We start from the raw sequence: 24,671 nt of genomic DNA, 5'->3' as shown, positions 1-24,671 counted from the left end.
TTCCCTCGTCATCGCTTTAACCGTGTTTTTCGATTATCCGTGGGCCCCTGGCCAGTCATTACCCCGGATAATCGGGAGTCTACTGTATCACCGTCTCATAGTTTGCGATTACGCAGAAGCCCAACCGACCAGGCACGTGTGAATGTGCAGACCCACGACGTTGTGTTTAATGTTTGAAAGTCCTTTCTATACATTTTCAGTATTAATTAACTTGTTTTAATGAGCCATTTTATCTTTGCAGCACCTGCGTGTGCTAGTAACTTACCCAGCTATGAAACTAAGTCGCTTAAATTATAATGTATAATTTCTGGAGTATCAGAGCTAGCAAGCGCAATTGTGTAGAAATACATTGCATGCATTGAAATGTATTGCACGTTACATGACACCTTATGTATGTACCTGCTTCTTATAAAGTATACTGTTTGTTTTGTGATTGCCTTATAAAGAAGTTAAAGTTAATATATTAATTGTGTATACTAATTGCGTATACATCCTATGCTTGATATACATTGTTAAACGAAATAAATATCTATAATAATTTTGTTAAGTATGAAATTTGTTCTGATTCAACGCAACCTCAGAAACGTCTGTGTGTTCCATCAAGCTGGAATCATTCAATTTAATTTTGTGTGTTCGTGCGCAAGTTTGAAACCCCCCCCCACGGATCTACGCCCATGCGACCAGTATTCTAACCCAGAATCATACATCTGAATGTGTTATGTAAGTCGGCTAGGCTGGCAGAAGAATCTAACCAACTTGACAATAATTTTATTAATGATAATTACAAGTGTGTCAACATTCACATTTTTATTTGTCAGCCCTAAAGGTAAGCAGTAACTGATAACAAGTGGCAGAGCACGCTAGTCAGCTCTCGAAGCAGTGGTCGCTGCGTCAGGGTCCGTGTCCTCGCTGGAGCACTCGTCCGACTCCGGGCGGTCGGCGGCCACCGTGCTCTTGGCGCGCAGAGCCTGGAGTCTCGACAGCAAGGTCTGGTACTGGAACACTCCCCGGTCGTCGCCAAACGGGTCCTGCAACATGACTGCCCCGTGACCACTCCCAGACTGTCGCACCTGCGTTCACTTTACATCTGCACTGTACCGACGCCACTCACAGAAGTTACAACTGATAAGAAACCAAACTAGTATTTATAACAGTGTGCATGAATTAAAAAACCTCATAATATCAATAAAAATAAAATTGCTCAAGTGCACAGAAACATGGGGAATAAAAAAGTCAAAACTATCCAAATGAGCAATATAACCAACCACCTTTGAAAAAACAAATCAAAACAATAAAATTGTGTAAAAGTGCAATAAAAGCACTAAATTTATGATGGTAGAATAAAAACAATAGAAAGAATTAACATTATAATCAAGGGCTTAACAGAAAACTTATAACACACAGTTCACATGTTAAAAAAGGAAACTGCCCGAATAAATGCGAACAATAGTTAACTTAGTTTACATCTGTAGCTTACATGGTGTTTAGTAATTTTGCATAATATTAGTATGAAATTCCGTTACAACGTACTTCAGAATAACGTATCTTTCAGTTCAACGTATTATTTTAAATTCCCGTTCAAAACACCAATGTAAACAATGTAAAAATATTACACTTTAACATTAAATACGTATCCTACCTTTCAATACAACGACCATTCTTTTCCACTTATCAGGAAATTTTTTTACATAATTGTTACAGTGTTTGCGCAGTTCTTTAATATAAATGTACATTATGAATAATTATTATCACTTTCAAGAATCGTTAACAAGTATAAAACGTAAACAAACACTGTCTCAACGATTCATAGAATCATAGTACAGTATAATGCGCCATTCATCCTCCTCCATGGATCACACACTTTAGTGCACGAGACAATCTAAACAATTGATTGCTGTCTTGCCCCTCTTCAAGAAAATTGTTTTTAGCTGCGCCATCTTTTGGTTATTTGTAGAGCACTTTTTAAAAGTTTTATTTAACACAGATACAAACGTCAAATAAAAATTATATTTTAACTTATATACAAAATAGAAAATTAAATCATGTTGATTTATGCAGGTTAAGTTCTGAACTGTTTGGTGTCACAACATGGCCGACACGCTTAGTGCTGCCATGAAAGTCGGAATGTCGCCTGGCACAGCCATGCTCGCGACACACGCTACTAGTGTAGTGCTATTGTTATCTATGGATGAGAGATTTGTTTACGTTTTACGTGGCGCGAGGCAAACAATATTGTTGATTGAATATTTTAATCAGGATGGATAGCAACAGCAAGAAAAGATAAAAAGAAAAGCAAGCAGTTCACTTTGAAGGAAAATGTTGAAATTTTAAAAGAAGTTGACAAAGGCAGGAAAAATGCAGATGTGGCACTGTCGTTTGGTTTGGTTCCCACTACACTGTCAACAATAATAAACGATCGCGAAAAAATTATTAAAATGTACGAACAGTCTTCTTTATCTGCTGATCGTAAGAGACTTTGCCTAGGCGACAACAAGGACCTGGAAATTGCGCTGAACAACTGGCTGAAGGATATGAGGGCATAAAATGTTCCAGTCACAGGGCCCATGTTGCAGGCTAAAGCAATTATTCGCTTCCAAGCTAATGTAACATTTGATCCCCTAGTACTTTATTTTTAAAAATTCAAAAATACTACGTTTTAAAGGTAAATATATAGATTTTCAGAATAAAGTACTTTCATTAATAAGTATAAAAGTTGAGGCTTTATTGATGTACTTTATAACGAGATTCTACTGTATTCTAATAGCATCCATCCTCACATATTTTTAAGCAAGTAATCAAAGACAAACAAATGAAAAGAGTGCCGTAACTGCATCACATGCTGACAGACAGGTACGGTACGCAAGAGTTTTTACTAGGAAGTCCCATTTTCCATGAGTAAAAATTTGACAAAATCTGGCCAACATTTCTTGTATGGTGTGTTTATAATTATTAAGATAAGTCACACACTTTTAATGACATCATGGTGTGCAGTAATAAAAGGCGTAAATAATTCCAATAATTAATTATTAGGGACCTGAAAATTCACGATCGCGATAAACCCGAAAAATAACACAAATTTCTTTATTTCACAGTAGAAACGTGATTTTTTATGTTTTGAGTCAATAACGCGAATTTGTTGTAAACAAATAACTATTCACGATTCATTTAACGAAATTACGAGCTGGCGATATTTCCTATTGAATAAATCGATATTTATCGTTTTCTTTTGATATATGTGTTCTCTAAGTCGCTGTATCTAAATGAGTTCGACTAATCGATTTGGAGTTGAAACGCCCCTCGTGTCCTTGTTATTAATATTGACAAGATGTCGACAAAACAGGCCTTGGAAGTGGCGGGCAGAAAAGAAGAATTAAGAACAAAATTTAAACATCAGAGGCGGACACGGGGTGGGTCCAAAGAAAATTTGTAAACTCCCTATCAAGACTTGGGAGTTTAGTGTGGATCGTTATTGCCTTAAGTAATAAAAATAAACAGTTACGTTTATAGGCATCCTTTTATTTAAGATCAAAGTTTGTTTGCAAGATTTTCTATTACAAGTTATAAGGAGAAAATACTTCTATCATTTAACCATTATTAAAGAGAGTTTATTTTACCTAATCATTTGCCGACCCGGGCCGCGAATAGAAAATTATTTTTCCAACACATCATTCTTAAAGAAACCGTAAAGTTTTAACATTTTGCAATAATCTGTAATCACCATATTAGCTTATCATTGGTTAATTATAAAAATTTCACATATACAATTTCGAGATGGCTGAAGAGACCAAAGCTGTTAAACTGGTTCGAATCTGATATCTGAAATTACATTTGGAAATTTACAAAATAAAACTTTCACTGGCACTCGCTCTCACGAACTGAAGATTTTCTGGCGGTTCGTAGCTGATGGCGAAAAGGCCGGGGGTGAGAGCTTCCACTGGCGAAACCACCAATTCAAAATTGGAGGTCGCCGGGCTTCCTTAGTTCCCCATGATGGTTTCTTTCTCTTTGGGGGAGGGGGGACTAGGACCCTGTCTGTGGACAGACCAAACCATAATAAATTAGATCTGCACCACAGACAGAACAAGGTCGGTTCAAAAAACGACCGCAAGAGAGACAACGTTCAAAGGACCGAAGAGAGAACTTACCAAAACAGGGTAGTAGTAGTTGTTAGGCACAGCCATGTTGCCTGGTCGGAAGATGGAGGGCGATGCGCGGCCGACGTTGCGGTTAAAAGAAAAAAATATATGCGGCACCAGACAAGAAATTTGGTTCGCGGAGAAACTAGGATTACTACGTAGAGGCTATACTGAGATGACTAAAATAAAAAACCAAAAGGTAAATAGGGAAACATCCCTTTTCTGATCGGACTACATCTTAGTACTGTTGCTCGGCGTCAGCTTTGATTTAACTGGACGGAGCCCGAAACACGATCAGCGGTCTACCGACGCGGTCGTTCCAGAGTGCAGAGCAAGAGTCCCCTCACATCCGCGCCGTGTCGCTAATTCAAAACAAGGACTTCGTCCTAAAGGGTGGAGGGGCTTCGGAAACCTTCGGCAACTCTCGTCGTCCGGCTCGAAGTGAACTATCGTAAAAGACTTCCCTCTGTCGGAGGTGGCACGCACTAAGGTCGACCAGGGGAGAATTGCGGTACAGTCGACTTAAAAAAAAATAAAATTATTTCCAAAAATAATTTTAAAATTATGATAAAATTAAAAAAACGTGCTAAAATAGCTAATTTACGGCACAGAGTAAAACATCCACATGCGACGCGAAACTATCGCCATTTCAGATTTTACTTCTTGGGTTTTGACGTGATTGTCGCATACAAGTGATTTATCTAAAGTTTCATGCCATTATTATAAGTTTAAAGATGCCAAAACTTCCAGTCAGTGTACGGCAACGAGCTGACGAATTTAAAAGTGCCGGTGTTTATGCGTCAGATGCGTCAACGCTTATGTGTAAATACTGCAACTGCAGAGTGGCATTTGAGAGGAAAGATTATGTTTTAAAACACATAAAAAGTGAAAAACATGTCAACTCTGAAAGAAAATACACGAGTGGTTCTTCTGAAAGGAAATTCCAGACGTCTGTTGTCGAGAATTTCGGCAGCGTAAATCAACGTAAAATCGACATTGAACACGTGGCAATGAAAACGACAGAGGCATTCGCCAAGGCAAATATACCGCTGGAGATATTAGAAGACCCACATTTAAAGTCATGGTTAAATGAGTTCGTTGAAGGTAGAATTTTTCCCCGTTGCATTCTGAGTTAAGCTCTTCTGTATTTATTAATTCTAGGTCATTAAATAACGTATTGTTAGGTCCTACAGTGCATAGGCCTAACCATGTCGGAGAGTCTGTGAAACTCGCAGTTTTAATAAAAATAATGCCAATGTCCATACACATTGAAAAGCTGAAGGCATCAATTTTTTTTCTTTCACGAGGCCGGGTATAACTCAACTCATTCCCCACCCTCCTCCGTTTTTTTTTTTTTGTATTTTGCAATGTGTGAAAACACCACCTCGATCTGTACACAACTTACCTGCAATATTAAAAGTGTTTCCTAAAATTATTTCGGTGAATTACTCACCAAATATTTATTATTTATTAATTTTTTTATTTTTATTATCAATTTGTTACATGCCTACCAACGGCATAAGACCATGGGTGGTAGGCACGATAAACATAAAAAAATACATAAATAAAACAAATACATGAAACAAAATGAATAACATTGAGGACAATACTATAATAACACATACACAAGACAATACAGCAAGCAACTAACAGATAAACAAGAACAAGTTTCATAATTCTTTAACAACAGTAATGATAATCCAGAACCTGATTATATAAAAAAAAATTAAATATGGTATCATCATTAACCTTAAACATATTCAAATTAAATTAAGATAAGAAAAATTGTTTTATATTTAAATTATTTTTTGATAGACACATAGCATCCATGTTTATTAAAATTTGATATAATTCTGTATAATATATCATTTGATTTGCCTAAGGAGCATAATAAAGGTGTCTGTCGACTGTTATAGGTAGGTACTTTAATCCCAGTATTATCTAGAATATAATTGCATTTTGTTTTATTGGTATAACAGTTATAGATAAAAAGGGCATCTAATAGCTCTCTTCTTAGAGCTAAAGATCTGAGAGAGGATAGACTATTAGAATTGTTGGTAATGTTGGTCTTTTGATTAATGATATTGATTAATTTATTTTGTAATTAATCTAGTTTGTCACTATCTGTTTTTGAGATATTGTTCCAGACCACGGAGGCATACTCAATCTTGGATCTTACTAAAGCTAAATATAAACTAACAATAGAATCTAAATTAGTGGCATTGAAAGTAATATATTTAATCAACGCTAACAATCTATTACATTGCGATCTAAGAGATTCAATATGGTTATGAAAGTACAATTTATTATCAAGTAAGACACTTAAATCTCTAACACAAACTGACTTCAAGATAACATGATTACCAAGTTTATAATCAGAAGCAATGATATTATGTTTTCTGGAGAAGGTTATAGATGTAGTTTTCTCATAATTAAGGTCAACAAGATTTCTTTTACACCAATCAAAAACTGATGAGATGTCATTTTGAAGAAGTTTACAGTCTAGATGAAGAGAAATTTTTCTGTAAATCTTAAGATCATCAGCAAAAAGTAGGCAATTAGAGAATTGTAATACTTTGGTAATGTCATCTATAAAAATGTTAAATAGAAGAGGGGATAATGTTCCACCCTGGGGTACACCAGAACTAACTATATGTAGATCAGATTTAATATTATTAATTGAAACATAAAAGATTCTATCTAATAAATAGCTATTGAACCACTTTAGATATTTATCGCTTAATCCTATATTTGATAATTTTGTTAGTAAAATACAGTGATTAACAGTGTCAAAAGCCTTGGCTAAGTCAAAGTAACATGCGTCAACTTGACCTCGCGTTATTACTTCTGAATATATTTGTGATACACACGTGTTTAGTAAAGTAACTTAATGTAACTTAAGCCTATTTAGTAAAAATATGGTGGCAAGTTGGTAACTTGTAGGCCTACTTTATTTAGTATTTTTACTGCTTCGAAGTAGACACAACTCAAAGTACAAAAATATGTCATCGCAATTTCTTTACAAAAAGTGTGTGAATTAATTTCCTTGATGTTAATAGGCCACTCTACTGTGGTATTAGAGTAATTAGGCCCAACTTACTTTTTCTGTAGCATTTTAGGTTAGGTTAATTTTTTTTAACCCCACAAACATTGACACTAACTTATTTGGTTTCTTGGAATGCAGAATGAATGTAAAAATAAATCCTAATGCAATAAAATGATTTAGCATCGTAGGTCTAGGCCTACCCTTTTACAGACAGTGAGCCCAACTTTACAAAAGTCTCTATTCTTCAGCATTACTTACCCCAAAGTTTTCATTTTGTTTTAGGTGGTGGAGATTCGCCATTTGTGAAAAACTTACGGGAAAAATACACACCCCAACTAGCAGCAGATCACTTCAAAAGTGTTAAAGATGTAGTATCTGACAATCATCTCTACATTCTCTGTGACGAAACGACAGACCGCATGGGCAGATGTGTTTTCGTTGTATTATTTCAAGTGTTTACAGACGTATTTGCACCGGCAAAACTTGTAGTGGCGTCTGTTAATTTCTTGAAGAAGGCGGATGCTACAACTTGCGCTCAGGTCATCACAGAATGTGTGGGAAAGTATGGAGTTCAGTAGCAAAACATCATGGGACTTGTCACACATGCAGCACGATATATGACAAAATGTATCAAAAGTCTACAAGTGTTGTTTGGTGAGCATGTGTCCCACATTCAGTGTTGGGCTCATAAACTCTCTCTTGTAGGGAATGTGCTCAGTAGTGAACTTACAGATGTTAACAATGCTGTGTCGAATGTTAAGTCGGCTTTTCTAAATACTAGAAAAAGAAAGCACCAATACCTCCAGTATCTGGAAGAAGAAACCCCACAGCCCGCCACACCATTTCCTATGCCAGTAGTTACCCGGTGGAATGCCTGGTTCAAGGCAGTGTTCTACCTAGCAGATTACTTCATTCACATTTCATTTTTCAAGGGGTCTGACCAGGTGTCTAGCAATGCTGGGATAAGATACCTGTCCTCGCTTTCTGATGAAGATGTGAAGTTAGTTTTGGCTCAGTGTATTTTCATAAAGCACCATGCATCAGAGCTTGTGAACTTGCTAACTAAATTGGAAGGAGCGAAGTATCCCACTGCCCACACCTTGTATGGAGATGTGGAAAGTGTAAAAAGCGGGTTTGAAGCTAATTCAAAGGGAATTTTCCATTCATCTCTAGAAAGTGCAATGAAGAAGTTGACTACGAGTGAGCAAGCTCACGTCAAACACGAATGCCAGAAGGCCTCAGCACTTGCGATGGATAAACTCCAAATGTTATTTAATGGTGACCCCTCAGCTCCAGTTTTCAAAACTTTGAGCAAGTTGTTCAACCCAAAAAATATAATCCTGAACCAGACCGAAAATGTTATTTCCACTTTGAAAAGTATCACTGAAATGAAGAACATTGAATAGACAGAACTTTTGAAGGGTTACAAAGCTTTAAGAGAAGAGGTTCAAGAAATAATCAAGACTGAAAAGAGTATAGATTTTGTGCAAGTTCTGACTGCTCTGAGTGCTAAGTCCAGTGAATTTGCACTGGCAGTGCTGCATGCTGTCTGGAAACCCACACACAATGTAGACAGTGAGCGACTGCTTAGTCATTACAATAATGTCGTAACAGACACACGACAAAACCTTAAAGAAAAAAACATTGAAATTTTCACCATGCTTTCTTTTGGTGACCAAAATTAACAAGTAACATACATTGTAATTTTTTTGTAAATATTTATTATCACTATCAGAATAGTGCAGCATTATACTAACCCTAGCCTTTCCATTTTTAAAGTGCTCTATAACAAAATTCCTTTAGTGAAATTTCTTGTATTCAGTAAATACCTACTTAATTTGTTAAATGATGATTTAAATTTGTTATTTTCTATGCAATTGTGTGTTATCAGCATATGTATTCAAAGGTAAAAATAACACAGTTGTTTAATCAAATAATCAGACATACTTCAGAATACTTAGAATGTTAGAATACTTCATTTGAAACATCCACAATGTCAAATTAAAAATAAATTTTAAATAAAATAACCTCGCTTTTATATCACGAATGTTGGGGAAAATAACACCACTTTTGAGAAAAAATAACCCCTCTTTTTTCAGGTCTCTATTAATTATCTTTTAAATAGAAATTGAAACTCAACTGTCTAAATCACAATATTAATGAATTTATAAAATAACTAACATAATGGCAAAGAGAGGGAGCCAGCTAAACAATATTGTTAACTTCAAAATGTTACAGTCTCAAAAGAAATAAACCCATTAAATTTTATCAACATTTATCAACATATGTCTTTCGTAATCAAGGCAATTTGGACAATATTTTGACATCATAAAATTCCAGGTTTAAAAACGTAGTAATCAATGACTGTTTGTGATTGAAAAACATATAGTAAATGGTGTTTACTTAAGAAATCTTCTGGAAGAAATACAATTATAAATGCTGTTAATTATCCTTAAGGAATTTATATTTTGATAAAAAATACCTGTTTCCTGATCTTGTAGGTAATGGCTTTTAGACTCCAAATATTGTTTCCATTCTCGTACTGTTCAAGTTATTAATTATTTTTAAAATTTTCAAAAAAAAAACTACAGTAAATTAAATTTTTTTTTCTGAAATATATTTGTTTATTTGGTGTTTTTTTTCCCACACATTACTGGAAAAAAGATATCTTTGATTAGGCAATTATTTTGTGAGTTCCCTGAGCATTAGGAGTCTGAGAATTATATTTCATTAGCTTGTTTAAGGTATTAATTATTTTATATTTATTTTCCACAGCTTTACCAGCATCTGTATTTGAAATCCATATAAGCCACTCAGTAATTTTATAACAGTTCTCTACCTCATCCCCCTTTCTTGGAGTTTTTGTCCGGCCAGAATGCAGGGAAAAAAAGGCAGCTTCAAGGCATACTGTTAAACAGATAGACTGTCTATATGTCTATAATGGATTCTGCAGAATTTGAATTATTTGAGTAAATAGCACAATTAATTCATAACTTAAAAATTGCTACAAAAGTCTAAGCTCATTATTGGTGTTAAATTCATCACATGTTTTTCAGACAAATGATATGCAGTACTAATAGTATTGAAAAATATTGCTTTATTTTTAAAAATAAATTGGTAAAACATGTTAAAAATTCAAGACAACCCAAATTTAAAAAAATATTAAAAAAATCATTATTTATGATTATAACCACACAAAATGGAAGGTTGCTCCCAAATATATTTAAATAAAAATTATTAAAACCTGGCACAAAACAGTATTGAGAAGCACCTAAAAATTCTACATGAGATATTGAACACAAACAAACAACTTTTCGAGACTTTTAGCTAGCATACGAGTACTTATTCAATCGTTAACATTTTACGAAATGCATCTTATTTTCATTTGACTGAAACCAGAGGTAAGCAATACAAAATACATACACTTTTGTGCTTGACTATAATGTCAAATCCCTAGAAAAAATATCTAAATCAATGGTTTAATCAATTTTTGAGTACTCTATGAAGAATTTTGTTTATGACCAGACACTTTTTTGAGTGACAAGTATCTGTATCTGAGCTTCTATAAATTTTTTTTTTCTCGTTTTGTGTCCACGTCAACACTAACACAAAACAGTTGAACTCTGATAATTCAATCCGATCAGTTACAATCGTACATTGCGATACACATTTACACAGCGTGGTATTAGTAAAAAGTAGAGTTGACTCTAGGTTCATGCCATCCTTAATACACAGGTGTGTGTTGTGTCGGCCACTCGCCTGCATGCTCTGTCCCTGCAGGTGCAGCTTCCTCCTGACCACGCCCTCGTAGTGGTCGTAGAACTCCAGGAAGGTCTTCTCCATGACCTCCTGGAAGGCCCCGGGGATGGCGAGGTAGCAGTCGTTCTCCAGCATGCCGCACACTGCCACCCTGATGGTCTCGTGCTGGATTATGTCATTGTACCTCGAGATGTCTCCGGAGCACCTCTCCTGAACAACACCCCCTCTCTATATTTATACAAGTTTTCACTTTCTTTTATTTTGACATTTTAGCACATGTCTATAAAATTATTATTCTCATTTTGTGCAAGTGAAAATAATTTTAAAACTTGATTATAAACTCCAACTATAATCAACTAAACTAATGTCTACAAAACATTTACATTTATTTTGATGTTCATATAACAGTAGAACCCCGATCATCCGCGACTCCATCATCCGATTTGCGGATCGACCGCGATTTATGTCCGTCAAGTACAATTTTTTAGTTACCTATAACCGATGATTCAATATGTATGTAAATGTTAAAATACTTTGCAAAATGTATGTTGGGCAAAGTACTTTGACTCAGTCATGTTTATATACACAGAAAGTTAAAAAAATACTAGTACATACATACGTATGTACATACTATTTTTGTGTTCCGTGTTACGTGAATAGATTATACACTGGTGCGCGATTCCATGTCCGCATGTAGCCCAGGAAACAAAGGTTTCAACCTGTGAAAAATTTGTCCAAAGCTGAATTTTTGCACAGTGATAGAGTCAACTATGCTTGATAACATACCGAAAGTTTACCGCTGTAGACCTTGTGCGTATCACTGAAAATTTACAGTTAAGTCCTGGATGACAGCGACTTGCAGCAGTTCATTAAAATGCTTCCCATTTACGCACTTTTTACTGTAGACTCTCGATAGCTATATGAAAATAATCTTAAAGCACTACTACTCACATTTATAATGAATGAAGTTCTAAGTGTTAATATTAAAGGTAAGAAAAAATGTTTAATTAATTAAATAAGTTTTTTTACATCAGTCAAGGCAATAAAAAACAATTCACTTAAAAATAAAGGGTCTTACGCAAAAATTTCTTAAACAAAAGTTGTTGTATAGTTCTTAAGCTTTACAGGGACATATATCTCAAAAGTCTAGCTTAATTTATAGGATCACTAGAGACTCCTGAGCTCATCACTGTCGTCTACGCACTGCGACAGAGCCACAGCCGCAAGCGCTGTGGCCACTCTCACTCCCACGAAATCGAAGATTTTTAATCTTTGTAAAATTTGCTCCTAACTAAAATTTAAAACAGTGGTAACATTCAAGTTTTCTAGCAACATTTGAAATGTTTGAAATGTTTACCTCCGCAAACCTTGCGCGGAACACCGAAAACGAGAAGTTAAGTTCTGAATAATACTTTATTGACCACTCAACAATATTTTTTATTTTATTTTATCAATTTGTTACATGCCTACCAACGGCATAAGACCATGGGTGGTAGACACGATAAACATAAAAAAATACATAGACAAAACAAATACATGAAACAAAATGAATAACATTGAGGACAATACTATAATAACACATACACAAGACAACACAGCAAGCAACTAACAGATAAACAAGAACAAGTTTCATAATTCTATAACGACAGTAATGAAAATCCAGAACCTGATTATAAAAAAAAAATGAAATATGGTAGCATCATTAACCTTAAACATATTCAAATTAAAATAAGATAAGAAAAATTGTTTTATATTTAAATTATTTTTAGATAGAGAGACATAGCAACCATGTTTATTAAAATTTGATATAATTCTGTATAATATATCATTTGATTTGCCTAAGGAGCATAATAAAGGTGTCTGTCGACTGTTATAGGTAGGTACTTTAATCCCAGTATTATCTAGAATATAATTGCATTTTGTTTTATTGGTATAACAGTTATAGATAAAAAGGGCATCTAATAGCTCTCTTCTTAGAGCTAAAGATCTGAGAGAGGATAGACTATTAGAATTGTTGGTAATGTTGGTCTTTTGATTAATGATATTGATTAATTTATTTTGTAATTTATCTAGTTTGTCACTATCTGTTTTTGTGATATTGTTCCAGACCACGGAGGCATACTCAATCTTGGATCTTACTAAAGCTAAATATAAACTAACAATAGAATCTAAATTAGTGGCATTGAAAGTAATATATTTAATCAACGCTAACAATCTATTACATTGCGATCTAAGAGATTCAATATGGTTATGAAAGTACAACTTATTATCAAGTAAGACACCTAAATCTCTAACACAAACTGACTTCAAGATAACATGATTACCAAGTTTATAATCAGAAGCAATGATATTATGTTTTCTGGAGAAGGTTATAGATGTAGTTTTCTCATAATTAAGGTCAAGAAGATTTCTTTTACACCAATCGAAAACTGATGAGATGTCATTTTGAAGAAGTTTACAGTCTAGATGAAGAGAAATTTTTCTGTAAATCTTAAGATCATCAGCAAAAAGTAGGCAATAAGAGAATTGTAATACTTTGATAATGTCATCCATAAAAATGTTAAAGAGAAGAGGGGATAATGTTCCACCCTGGGGTACACCAGAACTAACTATATGTAGATCAGATTTAATATTATTAATTGAAACATAAAAGATTCTATCTAATAAATAGCTATTGAACCACTTTAGATATTTATCGCTTAATCCTATATTTGGTAATTTTGTTATTAAAATACAGTGGTTCACCATGTCAAAAGCCTTGGCTAAGTCAAAGTAACATGCGTCAACTTGACCCCGCGTTATCACTTCTGAATAGATTGGGTTAACAAAACTAATTAAATTAGTAGTAGTAGATTTCCCCTTTATAAACCCATGTTGACAGTCGGAGAGTCTATTTTTAAGATTGAATTCAAGATCCTTGCATATAATTTTGTCAAATACTTTAGCAAATCCATTTAAAAGTGATATCGGTCTGTAGTTTGCAATATTAAGTTTACTCTTTTTCTTATGTACAGGTATTACCTTTGCAATTTTCCATTTTTTGGGGTAAATTCCGCTATTTATACTAGTATTGAAAATAAAGTTAAGTATGGGGCCAGAATAACAGCACATCCTTTTATAATAAAATTTGGAATACCATCAGGCCCAGTTGGCACTCAAACGTAATTACCATAGTATACTTTCAGAATAGCAAACCAAAACTTACTCAAAACATTATTCTCAATGATTAAAATTAAAAACCTTTCACTACGTTTGACTAAATATGCTATTTAATCGATAATATTAGAAGATAGGTGTTATGAAAAAAAAAATGGCACAAATGGAAATACATATTACAAAAACACAAAGAGCCCGATGTGAAAACATTAATTAAAAGTAGTTGCAAAGTTCTTAAACTTTAAATTAGTTTATTTGTTGAGAGCCTGGTACAATGTGTCTGACCGCTAAAGTGATCCGAGCCGCGTAGTGTATACTACTGCGAGGTTGCCAAAGTAGGCTTGGGTCCGGACGAATATTGCTGTAAAGAAACAAAGGTTTTTAATACATGGAAAATTATTCCAAAGCCGAAAATTTGTACAGTAGTAGAATGAACATTTCTTAGTAACACGTCAAAAGTTTACTGCCGTAAACCTTGTGCGTCACACCAAAAACGAGCAGTTAAGTCCAAAATGACAATTTTTTGCAACAATCCACAATAATGGATATTAAAAATGCATTTTATGGAGAACGCTGGCAGTATGGAACCTAAAATAATCTAGAAACATTGCCCTATCTGATGATAGTAATAAAAAGTACAAAGTTTTAACATCTTTCTATAAAATAGACAATTTAAACAAATAAGTTAACGAATTCACTTTCATTCAATTTTAAGGAAATATAAATACATTTTAAATAAACTTAAATAGCCCTAAATGGAAATCGTCCATAGTAAACGTTGTTGCATATTTATTCATCTTTGAATTGGTATATTTTTTAAGTGTCTCATAATATTAGTCTGACCACTAAAGCGATCCGAGCCGCGTAGTGTGTACTACTGCGAGGTTGTCGAAGTAGGTTCGGGTCCGGACGAATTTCGCTGTTAAGAAACAAAGGTTTTTAATACATGGAAAATTATCCCAAAGAAGAAACTTTGTACAGTTGTAGAATGAACGTTTCTTAGTAACATGTCAAAAGTTTACCGATGTAACCCTTGTGATCACACCAATAACGAGCAGTTAAGTCTTAAATTTTAATTTCCCAAACGATCCACAAAATTGTGTTTCGTAAATAATTTAATAACCCCATAAATACTTTTTTTAAGTAGGCTCTCAGTATACAGCAAACTTGGTTTTCCTCAAATGCCATACTGCTACGGTAATAGGAATATGAAATCACTACAGACAAGATTTTGTTCCGTTTATTATGGTGAAACCAGAGCTAACCGAGAAATGACCGTACGTCCCGGAAATTTGTGATATATGACGATATTGCGCGAGTAGCACACCCGTACGTGACTACAGAGAATGGATAGTTTCCTCAACCGTTAGGATTTCTGGTACGAACACCCTCTCACAGGTAGGGTCATAAAATACGGTCAAACTCTTGCAAAAACATCCACCACCGCTCTTTGCCACTAGCAATCCAATGACGTCAGCTAGGCGCAGCACTCACATACATTAAGTTATAAAAATAACTTAATATGTAATGCTACCTACACATTTTACAACACAACTCGTATTTTATTTATTTTCTGGAAAAAAAACCTATTATTATAGGAATTATGTTATAAAAGTGGAAAAAAATAAAACTCAGAGTACATTTACGATGTATCGTTTTATTCAATTTTTATGTAGTAAACTGATTTTAAAGAAGTAAATATATAATTTTTAATATTTTTGAATGCAGGCTACATTAAAATTTTGCATTGTTCTGATCGAAAATAAAATGATGTATCAGAAATAAAAAAAACTGTTGCTAAAAAAGTAATATTTAATAATAAAATTTTTTAAACAGAATAAATCCATGCAGATATAAAACCAGAGGTCCTCTAGAGTTTTTCATTTACAAGTTCCAAGCAGAAATCATTTATTGTTAATTTTATTGTATCAAAAACTTTCATATAAGAAAAAAAATGCATATCTCATTACATGTAACATAAATACACCCTCTAATATGAATTAGCTATGTTTTAAGTAATTCCTAAATAAGACCAAGTTGAATGAGTGTCGCAGTACGCAGTTTGTCGCAATGCCGCGCTGGCGCGGCGGTGGCCGTGAGAGATCAGTACGGCCGCAGTACACTGGAACGCTCGAGCCGCTTTAATGAGCCAACTAATTACGTTAGACTCTTTATAAATATACTGTCTTAAAGCTAAAGGTATAACCAAAAACATTTATTTGGACATTTTTCGCATTGGGCTCTTCAAATTTGTGTAAATAGTATTTTTATCTGGGTGGCTAAGATAAAAAAAAATATGTCATGAATTAATCGCTTAATATCATATTTTAAATATTAACAATTTATGCTTTTTACAACATTTATGGCTGTATTAGAGTCTCAAGATTATTTTGGTAATTTTATGGATAGTCTAAATTAAAAACTGTACAAATGGGTAGCATTTTAATGGACTGATGTAAGTCGCTGTCATCTAGGACTTAAATGCAAATTTTCGGTGATACGCACAAGGTGTACAGCTGTATACTTTCGGTATGTTATTAAGCATAGTCAAATCTACCACTGTGCAAAAATTCAGCTTTGGACAAATTTTTCACAGGTTTGTGCCTTTTTAAGTCTTGGTTTTCTGGACTAATGACGGAACTGTACACTCCCGCGCGCAGCACGGCGCCGTGCCACAGAGATCAGAGATTACCCGGCGCATGGAGGCAGTCCATTAGTGTACGTTGTTGAAGCGTGGTGGTGATAATTTTATGTATTGTAACAGTGATCTGCATTCCGACGGATTATAACGTAGTGTTGTGCGGAAGTGTTGAGCGTAACATTTCATTATGTCATTAAATGAACAGGAAAGAAAGCGAGTGGTACCACCAATTGACAGCAAAACAAAAATTATAGAAAGATTTCAGAGTGGAGAAACGATTGCAAAACTTGCGACTGAGTGTGATGTCGGTAACACTACAGTGCGCGTCATCATAAAAAATCCCGAAAAATACCTTCAGTTTGCTTAACAGGCTGACACTTCAAGTGGATTAAATAAACGCAAGACGATGAAAGAATCCACATTAAGCAGCTTGGACGCTTGTTTGTTTGAATGGTTTAACAGAAAAGGTCGGACGGTGTATCACTAAGTGGCGTAATTTTATGGGGGAGCTGAATTGTTGCCCGTTGGATGGGCAGCCCTTCAGGATTTTTCTGGCAATGGTTTGTTTGTACAGCGACTGGAAGGGCAGCCCATCCAATTTCTGGAAACATGTTTCTTCAAGTGTTTAAATAATCCTGAAAACTTGCCCCTTGGAAGGGCAGCCCATCAGGATTTTTCTTAAAGTAGTGTTTTTGAAAGGTTGTCTGAATTGTTGCCCCTTGAATGGGCAGCCCATCAGGATTTTTCTGACAGTGGTGTTTTTGAAAGGTTGTCTGAATTGTTGCCCCTTGGATGGGCTGCCCTTCAGGATTTTTCTGACAGTGGTTAGTTTAGGTTAGGTTATGTTAGGTTAGTTAGGTTAGGTTAGATTAGGTTAGTTTAGGTTAGGTTTCACTTTACAAACTAACCACTATCAGAAAAATCATGAAGGGCTGCCCATCCAAGGGGCAACAATTTAGACAAGCTTTCAAAAACACCACTGTCAGAAAAATCCTGATGGGCTGCCCTTCCAAGGGGCAACAATTCAGACAAGCTTTCAAAAACACCACTGTCAGAAAAATCCTGATGGGCTGCCCTTCCAAGGGGCAACAATTCAGACAAGCTTTCAAAAACACCACTGTCAGAAAAATCCTGATGGGCAGCCCATCCAAGGGGCAAGTTTTCAGGATTATTTAAACTCTTAAATGAGCGTGTTTTCAGAAATTGGATGGGATGCCCTTCCAGTCTCTGTACAAATAAACCAATGTCAGAAAAATCCTGAAGGGCTCCCTTCCAATGGGCAGCAATTCAGTCGCCCCAATTTTATCACGGCAGGCGCAAATTAAAAAAAAAAAAAACTAGGCCTCACAGAAGAATTTAGTGAAGTGTGTGTGTGTTGCAACTAGTGCTTGGACGCAAGATAGATTCAGTCTATCACTTGCTGATGTGGTGCAGTGATACAACGGTGTTTGTTTAATTCAAAACTCAGCTAAGAGTGAACGGAGAATAGATATAACGACCCCTCACGGTTCCCGAGATTAGGGTCGTTATGAGAGGTGGTCGTTATAAGATTTACGACCCATCTGCAACCCTATGTCATTATAGGCCGTTTTTGCACTAAGTCCACGTTCAGCAAGCTAAAAATAAAAAAAATTTAACATTTCAAATTCATATAAATAAAAGGGGACAAAAAACACCATAAATTATACGAGACAGAGACAACATTATAAAATCATGAAATCAAGTTTCAATGCACTGCTATGAAAAATCTTATCTCGAAAATAATTTTAAAGGTAATCGTTCTGTACAACATTAACCAGCCCGATGGTGTTACTGACGACAGAGCAATGAGCGAAGTGTGGCAGCGTCGCTTACGAGCGATGAAAAGAATGTGTGACCTTGGCAGCTATCAGCTGTCTTGGGCCCTCGGACTGGCGGGCGACTAGCCACACACCTCGGTGCAAAAACGACTCGCGTGCCCACGTCTCTGCACATGAAAGACTTAAAAACCACTGCTGCCCAGCACTGAGCAGCCTGCTTCTATGTCAACAACGCACACAAAGCATGTGTATATTTATATGTAATCTCCGAATGTCCACAGATGGCTGTCTGTGGGCTAATAACCTTTGAGGCAAGCATGACTCGGCTAACCGCAATTTTCGATTATCTGACTCACTCGTCCCCTTCATTAACACGGATAATCGGGGTTCTACTGTATAATATTTTAGTGCTAGGCATAATTTCAGGCATCATTCTGTACATCACATATCTTAGCTCTCGGTATACGGCATCTGGCAGGAGTAATTGAGTGAATGGCATGGAGGTTGAATAGAAAGAAGTGTGTCAATACAGTCTTGGAAATCCTGAAAAGATGGCAGACCCGCATGATGCATCAGTATATACTTACTTTCGCGAACATTGGGGGATTTACTGGTGTGCCAAACTATACTTTATAATAGTATAACTATCCTTTAATACTTTATGTTATAATTTATAATCATAAACAGAAATAACGACAACTTAAAAAATAAACATTCAATTTTTACAATTCTTAGTTAACACTGAAATGCAGAGATAGCACAGCTGTGGAGACACAAGAAATTGAAAGCCTACATATATTTGACGTCATGTTGAATGAGCTCAATAAGGTTAAGGTTTGTTTGTAGGAAGTATTTATTACCTTTTGCTTAAGCAAAAACATATATACATAAATACACTTAAGAGTTATAGTTTGTGTTTTGAAATGTTTCAGGTTAGTATTGTTTTAATGTATCTATTGGACTGCAATTTTTATTATCTTTTTAGTTTGAAAAATACTTCAAAGATAGTGCCGCATTGCAATGCTTTAGACAACTAACAAAATGTTGAACAGCTTTGACGCCATGTTTGTTACAACACAATTTTCCTGGCTAATATATTACATATAGTTTTAAAGTTGTGATTAGGAACATCTTGTTAAGACTATTCCAGTCTACAAGCGAAAGTTAGCGAAAGTGCAATAAATACAGATGAATGTTCCCACACATGGGTCTGCCATCTTGACTCTGGTTCATGAGCGCATTGGACTTATAACCTGTTAAAATTCCATTGTGGAATACACACTTATTTCATTGCATTTCTGATGCATACTAAAATTTCACTCTCAATGCAGCTAAAGAAGTATAACCTCAAAAATGGAGGCGATGAATGTTCCTGTATAAGGGAAAATGTCACAGGTTACATGCAACACATTTGGTTCTCCTGTTGTTCGGCTACCCCATAAATCAATAGTAACTGCAGGTGTGACTACGCTATCGGCTGTTGTACAAACATCAGCTAGAGCAAGTTCAGTTACAACTATTGAATGTAAAGGACTAAATGTTTTTACGTCCACATGTATGCCACCGGGCCACAGACCAGGCCGTGATGAACTTCCGTCTAGCCAGTGGCACAAAACTCGCACAAACACAAACAATGTCTGCCCATACTGTAAGTGCAGAAGCACCTGCTGTTGGAATCATATTGGAGTCATGGCTTTCAAGTGAGAGCATAATGCATCATGTTCAAGTATTTGAGACAAACCTTGAAGTATTACGGCGTACAGAATATCACGAAGGCAACACTTATGTCGGTCACACTTTGGTTTCAAGCAATTCCACTCGGAGCACTATTTTACAAAATAAGGCCTTTATTAAACGCTTATATAAGTCTGAACCTGTTGTTTGTACTAGCAGGAATTATTTGAACAGACGATTCACATGGACAAGGTTGTAAATGAATGGCGCAATGAGAAAAAATCACGGGCCTGACAGGATTGATGCGAACCAAGCTGTGATACACGAATAAGCACTTTAATTTTTGAAAAATTAGAATGTAACCATCTGGACAGTAATATTGTTTTCACTGCCAGTAAAGGATGGTTTGGAAAGTTCATGGAAAGGTACACGACGTGAGTTGAAGGTCACGCCCGGGCAGGCCAGTCAGCCAGCCGACTGACGATAACTATCTCCCGTTACGCGGTGTTGTATTTGTCATACAAAGTATTCTATGGTAGGCTTATAAAGATAAATGGTGTGACATATTTATCATCGAGTGTAATTCTGTGTATTTATTAGAGGTGGGACGACACCACACTTTCGATACTCGATTCTGTATTGTTTTTTCAGTTCGATACTTTCGATACTCCAGGGAAAAATATTTTCCCATTAAGTAACAATTATTACAAATAACATAAATTAGTTTTAAACTATATAAATTCAATCTATCATACCAGCACAATGTCAGATTAAACTTAAATACATAATGTGTAAATAATTGCATTATATTAATGAAAAATATGAATTCATCATTATATATACATATAATAAAACCACCAGAAATGTAAAATACAGTCCATAATCAAGTAAAGCTGACATGAGAAACAGTGGCCTTACAAAATGTTTGAAGTCCTTTCTTGGAAGGGGGGGGGGGGGGGGGGGGGGAAGTTACCAAGCCTAAATTAGAAATAAAAAAATTAGGCTATTGTAAAAAGAAAATCAGAAATTTTGGCTTGTTTGTTTCATTTTAGAAACAACTTTATGCAACAGAACAATTTTAACTTGAGAAACGTAAAATACAAAACAATCCAATCGTACGAAAACAATAACAAACGGGTATATACAGTTCAAAGATTAATGAATGCACAAAATATGAGATCCGTGCCTTGGTAAAGCGCGTGCACCATTTTCATAATCATTGCTAGTTAGCGCTACTAGTCTCGCTTGGTGCTGGCCATAGATGCTACTAGCAAAGTGTACAGTCTTCCTGATACTATCCATATCTATGGTGCGATAAAGTTATTTTCTTACGTTTGCAAAGGCAAACAATAAACGTTTTTAAAATAAAATCATTAATTAAAACGTAATTGATCTGGAGGAATATATATAACAAAAAAATTTGTGAATTTTAGGACTTTTCCGCTTCGTAAAAACGTATGAAACGGGAAATTAATGATTTTATAAGTGTATGTTCCGGGAACGTAAACCATTGTAAATATAGTACTTTCGGCGGGACCAAAATTAATCGGCGTATGACACGGGAAAATGTATGAAATGGGAACGTATCATCGAGGTTCTACTGTAGTTGTATTTTGTACGATGGCGACTCAAAACTTAATTCAATACAAATGAACAAGCATTCCGGTATCGAAAAAATGTATCGAACTTACAGTTTCGATACTCGATACTTTGTGATACCGTCAAGTATCGAAGGTATCGAGGTATCGAAGTATCGAAAATCCCATCACTAGTATTTATATTACGAAAAGAATATTTCCCTACACATTTTGGAACACATTGAGTCAATTGGCCTTGCTATTTATGGAGATCAGTGCTTCAGAATACGCGATTTCGGATAAACCAAACATTTTTAGGAACACATAAGTCCTCCTAAGTGAGGGATTGGTGTATTTGCAACATGAGAACACATAACTTTGGTGGTTACTGAGGTTAGATGTTTCTACATCACATCACAGACAGACACACAGAGACACACAGAACCAGACATAGACACACACACACACACACAATTATGAAATCATTCAAATACATGAAAATGCATTATCAAAACTTATAAATAATCCTTGAATTCTACACTAAAACTCAAGCCAGGGCAAAATGTGTTTTCTTTTTTTTCTTCTATTCTTCATCATTTTACATACACCCACTTCGAAGTAACGCCCTAATTCGTTCTAAGAAAACAGAGCGCTAATAAAACCTGCACTAATAAAATATGTTCTTTTTTCACAAGAGTGTATATTAATCAAAATAAATTATTTCCCAATCAGGTAAGTGTGCTTGCTGACAAAAATTTTAATTAAGACACTACTCCTGTTAAAATCAATTTATAATACTAATACATATCTAAATACATTTGAAGTACATGTAAGAAATATTGAGTAACTTTCAAGATAAAAAAGCTTATAATCAAACTATAAAAATCCAAGGATTGTATTGTTTAGATAATAGGACTTGGGCATAACATAGCAAACAGGCTCTAGCAACATTTCTGAGTCACAAAATAATAATGTCATTAATATAGGAGATATATTGCAATTATAATAAAATTTAAATGCTTATAAACTAAATGTTTTCTATTATTATAGAGATTATTTAACCTGTAAATGCAATTGCCAACTGTGTAGTTTACTAAATCCGTATCTGCCATGCTTGTCACAAGCACACCTCCTAGTAGGCAGAGCTACTGCTGACAACCGAAGGTGCAATATCAAATTTGGCAGAACACTCTGGCCGTCGTCAAAGTTAAACTGCAATGAAGGAAGCAAATAGCCGTTAAGGAAAGAGCAAAATATTGCTTGTTGATGCACCAAATTTTTAATTTATGCACTTGTATTTAACGCTAAACAAGTGCTGTTGCCATTGTGTGCGCACGGAAATAAAAATTCAAGTAAAAGAAAAAAGCACTACACTGTATCTATGACCGCGCTACTTCAAATCATGCCAAAACTTTATTGACATAGTTACTTCAAAATCACACTAATATAACAGCATTATTCCAAGGGGCAGGTGTATTACATAGTAAATAATTGCTGTAAATTAGAGATGTGAATAGAAATATTTACCAAGAAACATATTCTGAAAAAAATAATTTTTTTTTTTTAAATTTTTTTGTTTACATTATTAACATATATTTACGTAAATTTATGTCGTACCCACCTAAAAAGTTTGTAACTGTTGGTGGGCATGTTACAAATTTAAATAAATAAAAAAATAATTTAGATAGGCTGATATATTTAATGTAATACACTAGTCCCGTTATAGCGAGGTGTCATGGTTCTGGGTTTGATCCTTGCTATAACCGTGTCCTCGCTATAACCGAATTAGACAAATTTTGGCCCCCAAAAAATAAAAATTAACCGAAAATAGCATAAAAATTGTGTTTAAACCTGTATAATTGGAAAATAACAGGTTATATTAACTAAATATTAATTTCTGTAAGCAGATGTGTGAAATCTCTTTAAAACGATACCCCACAAGTACGGATGCGATCACCGATTGCGTCAAAATAACCAGAATACCCTACCACGCCACGTAAGTCATCTCAGCCTGCAATCCGCGGCCAACGCAGCATTGTCATGCTATCTATTGTCGACGCGGGCTGTCTGCTGGCGGCCATGTTGGTTTGGGACGTTGCTAGGTGGTGCTAGTGTAGCCAACGATTTAATTCCTTACAAAATAGCAGGAGTGCGGCTGCGGCAACGCACGTACGCCTCAAACGAAATAGACGCTGAAAAACTATACTTTTTTCATTTAAAGAAACCTGTCAACTTTTTTTTAGAAAGACGGACAGATACCCCAACAACTGACCGAAACAAAAGTTACAAGAAAATTGTCCTAGCAATTCGGAAATAAATACGGTAGTGCCTACTAGAGATGTAAAAGAAACAAAAAAATGTGTACCCGTATGTATTCGTTACTATAACAATTAGTACTCGTTACTATCGTTACGTTACTCGTTACTTCTGATACCGCATAACATGCTATGTTATGTTGCAGCAACGAATCCAGTCGTATTGCGTACGCGTAGAGTATGACGTCGCGTAAATAATAATAAATAGAATATAAACAATTAACAATATTTGATAGTTAATAGTTTTTGTTAACCAAGAAACAATTAAATCTCATTAGAGCGGATTTTTAATATTATCTCTTTTAAGATAACAAAAAAAAAAAAAAAAAAGCGATTATAAAAACAAAAACATACATATTTCTAATTTGTAAAAAATACTTTCTTACTGTTCCAATCTCAAACTTTGTCTACACACACAATACCTTTAATAAACAGTAAAAAACTTGGACGATGAATTTCCAAATTATACTTTACTTAATAAACAAACCTCGTTCTTTGTAACGTAAATTCATCTAATATGTGCGCGCATGCGTAAAACATACGAAAAATGTGAGAAACGAGATGCAGC

General features: G+C 35.0%; 1 protein-coding gene across 3 annotated transcripts in view; it reads right to left on the bottom strand.

Moving 5' to 3' along the window:
• Positions 1-792: 792 nt before the first annotated feature.
• Positions 793-24,671, bottom strand: part of LOC134533316 (ubiquitin-conjugating enzyme E2 Z-like) — a 69,916-nt gene continuing 46,037 nt past the window's right edge. For 2 of the 3 annotated variants that reach the window (XM_063370805.1, XM_063370806.1), the window contains exons 4-5: positions 10,942-11,151; positions 793-1,028 (exon numbers count right to left, since the gene is read on the bottom strand). In XM_063370805.1, coding sequence (XP_063226875.1) covers positions 861-1,028; positions 10,942-11,151 — 378 coding nt within the window. In that variant the 3' untranslated portion in view covers positions 793-860. Of the gene's footprint in view, positions 1,029-10,256; positions 11,152-24,671 lie in introns of those variants that run through there. The other variant, XM_063370804.1, reaches the window with a different exon arrangement.

Source organism: Bacillus rossius, chromosome 6 (assembly GCF_032445375.1).
Source record: "Bacillus rossius redtenbacheri isolate Brsri chromosome 6, Brsri_v3, whole genome shotgun sequence".
Lineage (NCBI taxonomy): Eukaryota > Metazoa > Arthropoda > Insecta > Phasmatodea > Bacillidae > Bacillus > Bacillus rossius.
Note: the sequence above shows the minus strand (reverse complement) of the source record. Positions and strands in the feature narration are given on the sequence as shown.